This window comes from Belonocnema kinseyi, chromosome 2 (genome assembly GCF_010883055.1).
Source record: "Belonocnema kinseyi isolate 2016_QV_RU_SX_M_011 chromosome 2, B_treatae_v1, whole genome shotgun sequence".
Taxonomy (NCBI): Eukaryota; Metazoa; Arthropoda; class Insecta; order Hymenoptera; family Cynipidae; genus Belonocnema; species Belonocnema kinseyi.
In genome coordinates, this window is record NC_046658.1 from 96,431,223 (window position 1) to 96,444,787 (window position 13,565).

General features: G+C 26.8%; 1 protein-coding gene across 3 annotated transcripts in view; it reads right to left on the reverse strand.

Annotated features, from left to right (window-relative positions):
- Positions 1-355: 355 nt before the first annotated feature.
- The window catches only part of LOC117168499 (protein argonaute-2), a 77,775-nt gene continuing 64,565 nt past the window's right edge, over positions 356-13,565 (reverse strand). For all 3 annotated transcript variants that reach the window (XM_033354209.1, XM_033354210.1, XM_033354212.1), the window contains 3 exons: positions 12,603-12,936; positions 7,704-7,903; positions 356-2,877 (listed from right to left, as the gene is read on the reverse strand). In XM_033354209.1, coding sequence (XP_033210100.1) covers positions 2,769-2,877; positions 7,704-7,903; positions 12,603-12,936 — 643 coding nt within the window. In that variant the 3' untranslated portion in view covers positions 356-2,768. The remainder of the gene's footprint in view (positions 2,878-7,703; positions 7,904-12,602; positions 12,937-13,565) is intronic.

The window sequence follows — 13,565 nt, forward strand, 5'->3', positions numbered from 1 at the left end:
CAAATTTTTTATCTGAAAATTTCATTATTCCATTTCTGGTTTAAAATACATTTTTTTTTAGTTCAAAATGTAACAATTTTCTGGAAAATTCTTTTTATTTTTGTGGAAAATTCGCCTTTTTTTATTAGAACTTTGTTTAGAATTTATGTACTTTGTTGAAAATTATCCTTTCTAGTGTAAACTTAATCTTTTGACTGGAAAACTCGTCATATTTGTTGAAAATTTACCTATTTCAATTTTCGTTCAAAATTTATCTTTATTAGTTGAAAATTCGCAAGAAAAAGTTACGAGTAATAAAAATATATTCAATTTTTTCTCATAAAACTGAAATGACTTACTCTTGTACTTTATTTTAGAAATTAAATATGAACTTTTATTAGGAATTAGTCATTTGTATTGGGGATGGTGGTCTACAATTTCACCACCTGTTGCCGAAAACTGGAACTAGAAAGAGTAGGTACAATTTTAAATATGTATTTTAATTTTTCCCTAAAAGTGTTTTTACGATTGTTTCGGAAAGTTTAAAACAATTATTGAATGCTAAAAACAAATCTTCATAAATGAACAAATAGGTTTACATAGAATTTCTATCTTATACAGTGAAAAAACTCATTCGTGTCAAATAGGCTTTGAAAAAAACAAAACAATTATTTCACTATTTCATGTAAGTTTGTTCGTATTATGCAAATAACAGACGATTAGAATTAAAAATACGAGTTCTCTCCTAAATATTATAATCTGTTGAAAATCAAAATAAATAGCACAATAATTGCTTTTTTTTTTTCAGAAAAATATTTGTCAAAAAAGGTGTTTTTCTTTTTTACTATATAAGATGTAAATTATAACTAAACCCCGTTGTTTACGATAAATGCCTATTTTTAGTACCCAATAAATAATTTAAAACAATCGCTAAAATTCTTTTATGCATAAATTAAAATGCATCTTTAAAATCGCACCCATTCTTTCTAGTTCGGATTTTCGTCACCATGCGGCGTATCGCAGTTTAACCATTCACAATAAGAAAAGCTATTATTGATTGATTAAATTGAAATTTTTATCAGAACCCGCTGGGAGGCTTGCTTTATGTTCGTAAATCTACGACGTGAAACCCTCGACAATTTGAGTTTCGTCCATTCCCCATCAGAAAATTTATGAAAAATAAGTCGCCAGTCGAGGGTTTCTCGTTAAGCATGAAACTCTGAATGTGCGACAGCCAATACTCGGTTATAAATAGTTAATCTACCTAATATGAATTACTATCTACTCTACATAAATCTAGAGGACTCTGAAATGCACTTAAAAGTTATTCTTCACTTATTTATCATGACGCCTAGATGATGATTATTATTGTTCCAAAAAAGGATTCCGGAAATATTTTCTGCCGCGTGTGGAACGTAAGGATTTATCAAATGTATGGATATTCTCCTGATGATAATGATAATAATAATAATAATAATATTTAGTACTCTTTTCATTAATCTAACGGGTTGTTTATCTGCTCAATATTTACTGGAATCCTACAACTACTTCTGCCAACTGTCGAGTTCCATCCACCCGATTAAACTGCTAGCTAGTCTAACTAATATTATTTCGGTGGTGCTGAATATTTGTTAATAATGTTGAGTTCATAACAAGCATTGGATAAGTTTGGATGAGTTGTGTTACTGACACTTGGTCGTTAGTCAAAAGACTTGTAAATTTAGATTTTAGAATGACAAGATTTGATACAGAACACATAGCAATGCGAAAATCAGTAATCGTGGCAAAGTAATTTCCCAATTGAAAGCATTATTATAAAGGCAAAACAAAAAGTGCCCTGATTCGCCACAATTCCCAATTTCACTCTAATAAAATTCTAACTTACTTTGGCCATTCGCTTATTTAACTCTTGGAAAATCAGCTCCATGTCTTTGTTGGGTTCTTTTTTCTTTTCAAGCGTTTTTTTCTTGACTACTGACGCAACACTCAAGGTGGCCAATTTTTTTCTCTACTCTCTTCATCATTAATTATTCTAAACAAGTCGATTCGAATGTAAGGTTATATTAAGCCTCGTAATTTTTTTAGAGTAAATATTTCACCATAAACAATAATAGATTGGCAGTCTCAAGTGCGAAATGGTTGCGTGTAGCGTAATTTTTTCCATTATTATTATAATACAAATGCCAGATTCATTGAGGTACATACGACTACCTCGAAAAAAATAAGCGTAATTCAGGCACACAGGCCAAATCTATATAAAATCCCTTTCTTCATTCTCCCCCTTTTTTTCGTGTGAATCTGCGAAAGACCTTAATTTAATCTAAAACGTGATTAACTAAAAGCACCTTTTTCATTAAAATCTACTCTTTGTATCGAGAAGCAAACAGAGATCGAAAATCGTCCGCCAACTGAACACCCCTGACGGAAACCTTGATTTCTAATCTTTTTTCTTTCTTTTCTTTTGTCAAGCAGTGAAATTATTTGGCACTCCGATGTTCGGCAGACGTGCGACATTATACTTGGAAATGATCTATCAAAAAAATTGGCCGCCCGAGCACGTCAAACGTCACACTTAAGTAGCATGCTACTCTCTCTCTCTCTCTCTCTCCCTCTCTCTATTACTCCGCTTTGTTACTTTCAGAGACACTGAAAGAAATAATTCTGGGGTGAATGCAATACATAGATTTCAACTTGGGTATAAAGTGCGGTACGGATATTGCCAGTTACTCCCGAATTTTTTCCTTCAGTGGATATGGCGATTTCGCAGATCATCAACACGCGCATATAAATTACGCAAAATACATAACTCGCTTGGTGTCGGCGTGAACTGTTATCGCTCGTGCCATCGCACCAGGCGTTCGATCTTCACTGCAGCCCGATTGATGAGATCCTTCTCCGCTGTAAAGAAAAGACGTTGTATTCAAAATGATGTCAAAAATCGATCCACTTTCATTTTTAAACGACGAACCTTTCCTGGTTCGCAAACATCTTTCAATGCCAATGAAATTTTAAAAATCGAACCCTTAAGCTAATTAAAAGTTTTTTAATTCAATAATTTTGAATTCAAATGTTCAATAATTTACACGTATAAAATAAAGCTACTAACGATCAATGAAACTCAAAATGATCAAAATTATATAATTTAAAGCAATTTTAAGCTAGAACCATTAAAAACTAAACGATAAAATTTTTTTATAAACTAAACAATTCTTAAATTAAAAATTATTTTTATTCCCGAGATTAAAAGTCCTTAAAATGCTTCCAAATTCTATTTCAAAATTTTGAAACATTTACATGTTGTTTTAAATTTCTTTTCAGAACTTCAAAGCAGCCTTTAAAATAATATGAACTTTTCCGAAATTAAAAAAAAATAGGTTTTAATAATTTTGTAAATATTTCTAAACCTTTTTTGAATATTCACTTAAAATTAAATTTTTAAAATAAAAAATCATTTTCCATTTTCCTAGAAAATATTTGCTATTCCTCTAAAGCCTTTCAAAATTCTTACAAAGCTTCTAGATTTTTTGTCTGAAATCTGCAAAAATCTATCATATGTTATTTTTAATTAGACCATAGGGTATTTACGCCACAATTTTGGTACGAATAGCCGGATTTTTTCGGTCGAAGTAGACACTTTGTTTAAATTATTTCATATCATTTCAAATTTTTAATTAATTTTGAATTTTTTCAAAACTTTTAAATATCTCTTCATCTTATTCAAATTTTTTCAAAGAACAATAGATGTTCAAGTTTTGTTTATACATCAAAATTCAACAATTAGACTTATAAATTAAATTTTTTAAATAAAATATTTAGAATGGTAGCGTTCAAAGATTAGTTTAAAATTTTTTAGATGTTAATTTTTTTAGTTTTTAATATTTAATTATAAGTGCTGGTTTTAAATGAAATCAGAAATGTCTAAATATGAAGTAATTGTTATATTTCTTCATTCAAAAAATTGATATTAAATGGTTTAACAAAAGCTTTTAATTATGAATAAATTATTTTGAAGCTATTTAAAACTGATTGAACTCCAACTGAAACAGTTTACTTTTTAACGTTAGAATCCGGAAATTCCAAAGTTGTGAAATGATTCCGAATCATCTTCAAAAAAAAAAAATTATTATTCACATTGTAAATCTAAAAGCGTAATTTAATTAAAAAAATCATTATTAATTTATATTCACAGTTTATGAATTAAAAATGTTTTTAATCAAAAATTTTCGACTTCAAAAGCTTCTAATTTTTAATTGTTCAAGTTTCAAAAATTGTATTTTAGAATTATTTAAATTAAAATTTAAGCTTAAAAATTTAAATCTAAAACGAAAAATTGTTAATGTGGAAAATTTGCTAGATACGGAATGACATCATAATTAAAAAAAGAGAACAATTTAACTAATTAATTTAAAAAAACAGTTAAAATCAGAGTTGGGCAGTTTTTTTCTTCTAAAAATGTGTACATTTCCCGATCACAAAATAATGCGCAAAGGATATACGCTTGTGATTATTATTTTTTTTTTGAGAAATTTTTAATTAATAATTTAAAATTATTATTAATTAACACAAATATTTTTGCATTACATAATATCTATTATTTACAATAACGAAAAAGAAAAGCAAAGACAATATTTTTGATAGCTGTCGCAAATTGAAATCTTAATTTCAGAATTAATACATACTTTTGTATAAATAATCAAACCCTTTCATTTTTGTTGAAAAATTATAATTTAAGATGAAAAACACTAACATAACCTAAAGCTATAAACAAATTTAACTTTAATTTTTAAAGTAAAATGATTTTTGTTTAAAATACCCGATTTTTTATTAAAAGGGTCAGTATACGTCAGAAATATCAGGATATGCCCCTGGTCGTTCGATTTTGACAAAAGTTGGTAAACTTATAATGCTGTAAGAAAGAAATTTTTAGCCCAAAGGATTTTTGAAAATTTTCAAAATTGCGGAAGATACGCCATGTTCAATTTTGGGGTCACATTTTTCTGAACTATCAATATTTCTGGAAGCGGTCATTGGATTTTGATAACAATTGGACTCATTAGAGGTGAAATGATATATTTTAAGAATATAATACAATCAAAAAAAGTTTTTTTAATTTTACCCGCAAAAAAGTCCAAAACGAATTTTGATTCCATTTTTCGTGAATTTCTTTCCTTTTAATTGTTCTTAAATATGGGTAAAATGATTCCTTGGGAAATAACCTATCTTTTCAACAACAAAATTCATGGATACTTTTGGGTCCCAAAATATCGTCATTTTAGGGAGACCATATTATAGAAAATATAAATATTTATAATATTTAATTAAATTTAATAATAAAATTATTAAAATAAATTCATTAATTATTTAATAATATTATCTAAATATAAATATTTAAGAAAAATTGAAAGGGTAAAAATACACGCAAAATTTAATCAAAATTTGTTTTAGGCTTTTTTCGGGCAAAATTAAAATACATTTGCTATTGTATTATATTTTTAAAATATATCATTTCACTTCTAATGTCTCCAATTTCTATCAAAATCCAATTGTCGTTTCCAGAAATAATGGTAATTTAAAAAAAAATGTGACCCTCAAATTCAACAAGGCGAAACTTCTCTATTTTGAAAATTTTCAAAAATCCTTTGGGCCCAAAATTTCTTTCATATTGGGAATGTTTGTTCCTTAATTTCGCCACCTGATGACGAAAACTGAAACTAGAAAGAGTAGGTACAATTTTAAAGATTTATTTTAATTTTTGCATATAAGTGTTTTTACGCTTGTTTCGCGAAGCATAAAACAATAATTGAATACTAAAACTAATCTTTATTTAAAAAAAATAGTTTTAGATAGAATTTCCATTGTCGCCTAACTTTTAGATCAGATTTTTAAATAGTGAATATTTCATGTATAAATGAATAAAAATACATTTTGAGTTCCTTTAAGCTTCAAAATAAATTCACTTAAATTTATAATATTTTAAAAATCATAATAAATAGTACAATAAATCTTATTTTATTTTTGTTTAGAAAAATATTTCCGTAAAAAATTTGGGTTTTCACTATATAATATGTAAATTCCATCTGAAACCCTTTGTTTCCGATATATACTTATTTTTATTATCCAGTAAATACTTAAACTCTACAAGAAAAATCGTTGAACGCTTATATGCACAATTTAAAATGCATATTTAAAATCATACCTATTAATTCTAGTACGGATTTTTGTCACCAGGTGGCGTATCGCAGTTTAATAATTCCCAATAGCAATATAATTTTACCAACTATTAACAAAGTCGAACGACCAGGAGCCGATCTTGATATTTCTGACGTATACTGGCCCAAAAATAACGATTTCCGGTAAAAAAAACACATATAAAAACAAACTATAAAATTATTAATTTAATGACAAAAAACACAAATATAACAAAACATTGTTCCAAATTCTAAATCTTTTTAGAACAGTACTGATTTTTATTTAAAGTAACGTATTTCTTTTATATTCTTTGAAAATAAAATCGTTATTTCCGGTATAGATAGGCGGTAATCCATATTTCTAAAATTGTACAAGACATTTTAATCTTTGAAATCTAATGATTTTTTCAAAACTAAAACCCCAGTTTTCTCATATAAACCATCTACATAATCTATCATTCTTAAAGGTTGTAAATCTTCTTTCAAATGTTCAAAATATATTGTTTAAAAATAAAAAATACCAATTTACCCGACGAAAAACACTAACATATACAAAATTGTTAAGGCCTTCTAAATCTTTTTCAAATTCCAATGATTTTTGTTTAAAAATATTAATTTTCGACGTAAAACAAACAACGTAACCTCAAATTGTTAAAAAGTTATTAACCTTCTTTAAAATCTGATCATTTTTTAATAAAAATACCAATGATTTCCGCCAAAAAAGAATGAACGTAATATAAGAGATTCCCCGAAACTGTTCAACAATTGCAATTCTTCTTTGAATAATGATTTTTGTTTTGAAATAACAGTTTTTGGCGTAGTAACGCAATCTAAAATTGTTAAAAAATTATGACCCTTTAAAATCTAATGATTTTTGTTTATAAATATCCATTTCCGATGAAAAACGCTAACAAAACCGCAAAAAAGTTAATTTTTTAAAGATACTTTCTATCTTTGAAACCTAATATTTATAAAATAAAAGTACCCATTTCCGATGTATAACAATGACATCACCTAAAATTGTTAAAACTTAGACATGCTGATCACTTTTCTTTGAAAATGTGATTTTCCGGTGAAAATAAAAACTAAGACAAATTAAAATTTGTAAACATTTTAAGTCTTTTTCAAAATCTTCTGAATTTATAATAAAATTCTTCTAAAAAAATACTAATTTCCAGCAAAAAACACTAACACAAAACATGCATAATATTTTCAATAATTTATCAGACAAATTGAAACTTTTAATTTTACCGCAAAAACTTGTCTAAACTCAAAACAACTTTAATTAATGAAAAGCCAATCTGATTTCCAACTATGTATCAAACAAATTATCTCAATTAAATGTGATCATATTAGATTTTCTTTTTTCTATTGTTTTGTTTAAATTATCTAGAATTTGGAAAAAAATCTCAAATATAGGAATTATAAAGGGTTTTCGAGTAAATAGGGAAAAGAGGATTAATTGTGATCCCTGGTTTTCTGATTTGAGTGTGAGAAAAAAAAAAGAAGAAAATAATAAATTGTGTAGAGATTTACCTGTCATGTTCTTTTTCGACTAAGTGATATCTAGCACGGAATGCAACCAAATGAGCATAGTAAGCTGGAGCTGGTATACTAACAGATCTCGTACATCTGACATATGTGTGGCAGAGTTGGTAGGTGAGACACTGTAGCTCGTCACTTTCAAAATGATTATCATCCCAAAGGACGTGATAATGCGAAGGTCTCGAGGTTCCCTAGAAAGAAAAAAAAGTAATGCATAGTAAGAAAAAAAGTTCGCTCCATCATCTTTCTATAGAAAAATTATTCCCTTTAATTTGAATTAATTATTGGTTTAATTTAATTATTACATTAAAAAATTCTGAGTTGTAACAGGCAGTTTTTGAAACAAAATTACAATTCTGAGTTAGAACATTAATTAGACAATTCATGGTATCCAAATGCTCGATAAAAATAAAAACGTGTGTAAAATGGACAGTACTAGCACTTTTCAATTAAACAATTTTAAGCCAAATGCAGATAAAATGCAAAATTTAGAATTTTTAACTTTTATCATTCATCTAGAGTTCAAAGATTCAAATTCAATTCCAAAAATATAAATCTACATTGTGATTTTTAATGCACTAAATTAAAGAATCAATCAATGAACTTTAACATTTTTCAAATTATAATATTTCGGCAAGTTTTTTTTTTAGCAATTTTAAGCTAGAATTTTATTTTAAAATCTTGACATATCTACAAGTTGTTCAACATTTTTTTAATTAAAAATTATTTTTTAATTTGTTTTTGAACTTCGAAATATCGTTCAAATGAATCGCACTTTTCCTACAATTTTTAGAAAATCCTGTGAATTTAAAAAAAAATCTTCAAATTTCTTTTTTGACAATTTTGGAAATCTTAAAATCTTTTTTAATATTATTTCAAAATAATTGCTCAAAATGAAAAATCATTTTCGATTTTCCTAGGAATCTTAATAAAATGTTTTAAAATTTATTTTAAAAAATTCTACAAATAACAAGTTCTCAATTGTTATTTTACCTCCAAATTCAACAATTTCACTTACAAATTAAAATAAACAAAAAATAAAAACAATTAAAATTTTGATATTCGGTTTCAAATTGTTTACTTTTAAATATTTGGTTTCAATTTACTCGTCTTAAATGAACCGTCACATATTGCCAAATATAAAATAATTATTCGTTACTTTAATTTCAAAATTTTCTAATTGAACGGGTGAAAACTTGAAAATTTTAGTCTGAAAAATATACAATATTACTTGCAAATATATTATTATAAAGTTATTTTTCAGTTGAAAATAGTTTACAATGTTTCAATCGCAAGATAACATTTTTTTAATGACTAAGAATTTGAACTGAAACAGTTTAATTTTTAACATAAAAATATGGAAATTCTTAAATTTCGAACGGATTTAGATCCGTTTTGTCAAATTAATAATTGTTCACTTCTTAATATTTAAAGTACAAATCCATTTAAAAATATTGTATTTATTTACATTTACAGTTCATCAAATAAAATGTTTTTTTATCAAAAACTTACAACTTTAAAAGGTTTTATTTAAAATAAAAATCTAAAACTTTTAAAGTAAAAGATTATCAAATTACGCGCTGTGAACTGATTGATATAATTGAAAAAAGGAATGCAACTAATTACTTTTAAAAAAAACTGTGGAAATCGAATGACGGGTTTTTCTTGTAAAGATTTGTAAAATTCTCGGTAAAAAAATTCACTGTCATTTCCCGGTTTAAATGAATTTTCAGTTTTCCGATAAAGCAAATATCTTAAATTCTGACTTGGAACAGAAAATTTGGTACGAGTTATAATTCTAAAATTTAAAAGGAATTCTTCTTTAAACTTACAATATTTTAATATTATAGTTCAAAAATATCGTAAATCTCTTTTTTCTAAAATTTCGAAAAGGGTTTCAACTGCTAGCAATTTTTTTCTAGCAATTTTTTCCCTAAATTTCCTTTTTATAAATAAAAATAAAAATTATTTTCCACAATTTCTCGTTCCATGTCAAAAATAATTTGTTCCAAGACAAAATTATAATTCTTTACAAAATTATCTGTTCCAATGTCAAAATTATAATTATTTACTTGGTGAACTGCAAAGCATTGTTTAGATAGGAGTTTGACTAAAATTAATCAATTTCGGCAACATTAAGTAAAAAATCGCGATATAGCTTTTCTTTTAAGAAAGAAAAACCATTTATTTCATTATTGTTGGCAATTTGAAAAATATGCGATTAGGCAATCCATCACAAGAAATTATAATTTACCGTAATTGAGATTATAACCTCAATTGCCGGCGACTTGTATCATTACACTTTTCGATAATTAGTGATTTAAAGTAGTTTCATATAAAGTAAGGTTATATCAAAGAGACTAAAAGATTTTAAAAGAATGCAGAAACATTGAAGGATTTTGAAGGGATTTCAAAGATTTTTTACAGAATCAAAAAAGTTTTAAGGATTTCTAAGCGATTTTATAAGATTTTACGACAGTTTACGTAATTTTAAAGAAAGTCAAGCGAGTTATTGAAAAATTATTAAAACAGCTGACGTAATAAATTTTAAGAGATTTCAAGGTATTTAAAGAAATTGATTTAAGGATCTCCAAGAGATTTTAAGGAACCTAAGAAAATTTAAAAGATTTTAATTAATTTTAGTAAATTTTACACTATTTTAAATTATTTCAAAGAAGTTGAAGGGAATTCAAAAAAATTCCGAGGATTTCAAGGATTTTTAAGAAATCTTACGAGGTTGTTAAGAATTCAAGTGATTTCAAGGAATTACTAGGGACTTGGCGGAATCTTAAAGTTTCTTTTTAAACGATTTAAAAATAATTCAAACACAATTCAAAAATGTTTAAGGATTTAAAAGCTATTTGTAAAATTTTATGACAGTTTTAGTGGCCTTAAAGAATGCCAGGCGAGTTTTTAAAAAGTTATTTAAAGAGCTTTTAATAAATTTGAAAAAATGCAAAGATTTTATGGATTTTTAAGAGATTTAAAGGAATTTAAGAAAATGTCAAGGATTTTAATCGATTTGAATTAATTTCAGTCGATTTCGAGAAACTTTGAATGAATTTAAATGATTGTAAAGAAGTTAAAGAGATTTGAAACAAAAGTCGGAAGATCAAAAAATTTTATAGGATTTCTAAGAGTTCAAGTGATTTTGAGGAATAACTAGGGACTTAACGGGATATTAAAGTTTATTTTTAAAGAATTTAAAAATATTTCTATAAGTTTTAGAGACTTTATAGAATGTTCAGCAATTAATTTAAAAATTGTTTGAACAGATTTTCAGTTATTTGCAAAAATTCAAAGATTTTAAGGATTTTCAAGAGATTTAAAGGAATTTAGAAATATTTTAAAGATTTTACGTGATTAAAATTAGTTTTAGACAATTTCGAGATGCTTCGAAAGACTTGAAATGATTGCAAAGAATTTCAATGGATTTTAAAGAAATTCAAAGAAGTTTAAGGATATTCAAGAAGTCTTATCGGATTTCTAAGAAGGATCACAGTCTTTGACCATTTTTGTTTTCTCAAAGTGCAAAAATAATTTCTTGACATCTTTGAAAAACACACTTTAACGAACCCTCAAAATTCAAAAATTTTTACCGCTAACTATCACAACAATTCAACCTAATCTGAATCACGGCATATTATATTTTTTCTTTATGGATTGTCCAAATCGCACACTTCCCCAATTGCTAGAAATTATTTAAAAAATGGCTTTTTTATGTGAGAAAAGTCTACTATTAAATTATTGGTTATGAATTTATATTTTTTGGTTAAAAATCTCATTATTTCTTTTAAAATTAAGTTCTTTTTCTGTAAAAAATCAATTTTTTTGGTTAAAATTGCAATTGTTTGGTTGGAAATTCAAATGTTTTAGTCCAATTTCAAGTATTTTGTTGAAACTTCGATTTTTACAATTTAAACCCATGTTTTTTATTTCAAATACCAATTTCGTTCGTCGAGGCATCAAATATTACATTTTTTGTTTAAATATCAAATGTTACATTTTTCATTAAAAATGCATCTTTTCAGGGAAAAAATTGAACTTCTTGGTTGAAAGTTGAAACTACTTTTCTTAAAAGTTAATTTTTTGGTTTAAAGATTCATTACTATAGTTAAAACTTAAGTTATTTTTGTTAAAAATTCAAATTGAACTATTTTATTAAAATTTCAACGGATTGGTTGAAATTGAACTCTTTTCTTTAAAATTCATATTCTCGGATTGAAAATTCTTTATATATATATATATCAAAATGAACTTGCTAGAAAATTAAATTTTGGTGTACAAAATGCCACTGTTTAATAAACACAAAATATAATCTAAAAATTAATCAAATAACATGTCGCGTACATTATTCAAACTACTTTAATCAAAATTAATCTTTTTTTATATAAAATTAATCTTTTTGGTAGAATATTCATCTTATTGGTTATAAATCTACATACTTTGTTAAAAATTCGTCTCTTCTAAAAGCAAATTAATCTTCTTGGTTGAAAATTCAAATTTTGGTTTCGTATTATATATTTTATTCAGGATTCATCTTCTTTGGAAGAAAATGAATATTTTGTTGAAATTTGGTCTTTTTCTTTAAAAAAATTTTGTGTTTGCGGTTAAAATATCAACTATTAAGATGATTAAAATCGCATGTAGTTTAAAATTTCAGACAAGAAATTGTGGCATTAGCGGAAAATTCTGAGAAAATAGTATTAAAAATTCAATAAAAAAATAAATAAATTCACTATCATTCCCTAGTCTAGCGGCCACCCGGGCCCATAAAATATAGATACCGGCGCAAAGATTTCATAAAACCTCACCAAAACTCTTGACTGTAGGATTTTCAAGAATCTGTAACAATCGTCTGAAAGAAGAATAATCTTAAAGACACTTTACCTGGATTCCTTGGTGACTGCACAGATAGAAGTCGAACTCGGTCGGATGTGTGATACACACGTCGACTGTCGTTCCAGCCGGAATATTTCCACTCTTTCCGCTCTGTTCCTTCTTGTCAGCGCAGAACAAACGGGTATGATGCCTCTTTTGCACGGCAATGAAGGTTATTCCAGGCTTGTAATCGGCTTCTAATTTGATGCAGGCCTCACGAATGGCCGTCAACTCATGTTGAAGAACGTGCAAAAACTGACCTTCAGAAATAGCATCGCGGTAAAGGATTATCCTATGTGGTTTGTAGCCGCCGGTGCTCTTGTAAAACATAATCAGCAGCTCTCTAAAAGCCAAAGATTTCAAATATAAATGTCAGATTTATCTTTCAATGCAGACGAATAACTTCAACTGTTCTCAGATAGGATTTCAGGGTGCCTACTCAAATCCTGGAAAATAATTCCCGGACAATTGCAGGTTTTCCAGGTATTTCAAGATTCTTCTTGGTATAATTTTTCATTGTAGAGAGCCATTCAAATATATCGAATTTTTTCAAACAATCTAATCGGAATACGTCTAGAGTATCGCGAGATTATTATAAATACAGTTTTTTTCCAAATTTCTAGGGATTCAATTAATATGTTTAATTTAAAAAGCTTTCGAAACCTATTGGGAATGGTGATCGACTATTTCGCCACCTCGTGCACAAAACTGGTACTAGAAAGAGTAGGTACAATGTTTAAGATGCATATTAATGTTTGCAAAAAAGTGTTTTCACGATTTTTTTGTGAATTGTAGAGCAATGCTTGAATATTAAAAATTAATCTTTATCAAAAAAAAATAGTTTTCGATATCATTTTCACCTTAAACAACAAATAAAAAATAGTAAGAAGGAAAAAAAGTTGAGAAACGAAAGTAGGGAAGAATGGAAGATTTGTTACTGGAATATAGCAGGATTAGAGAGAAAGGATAAGG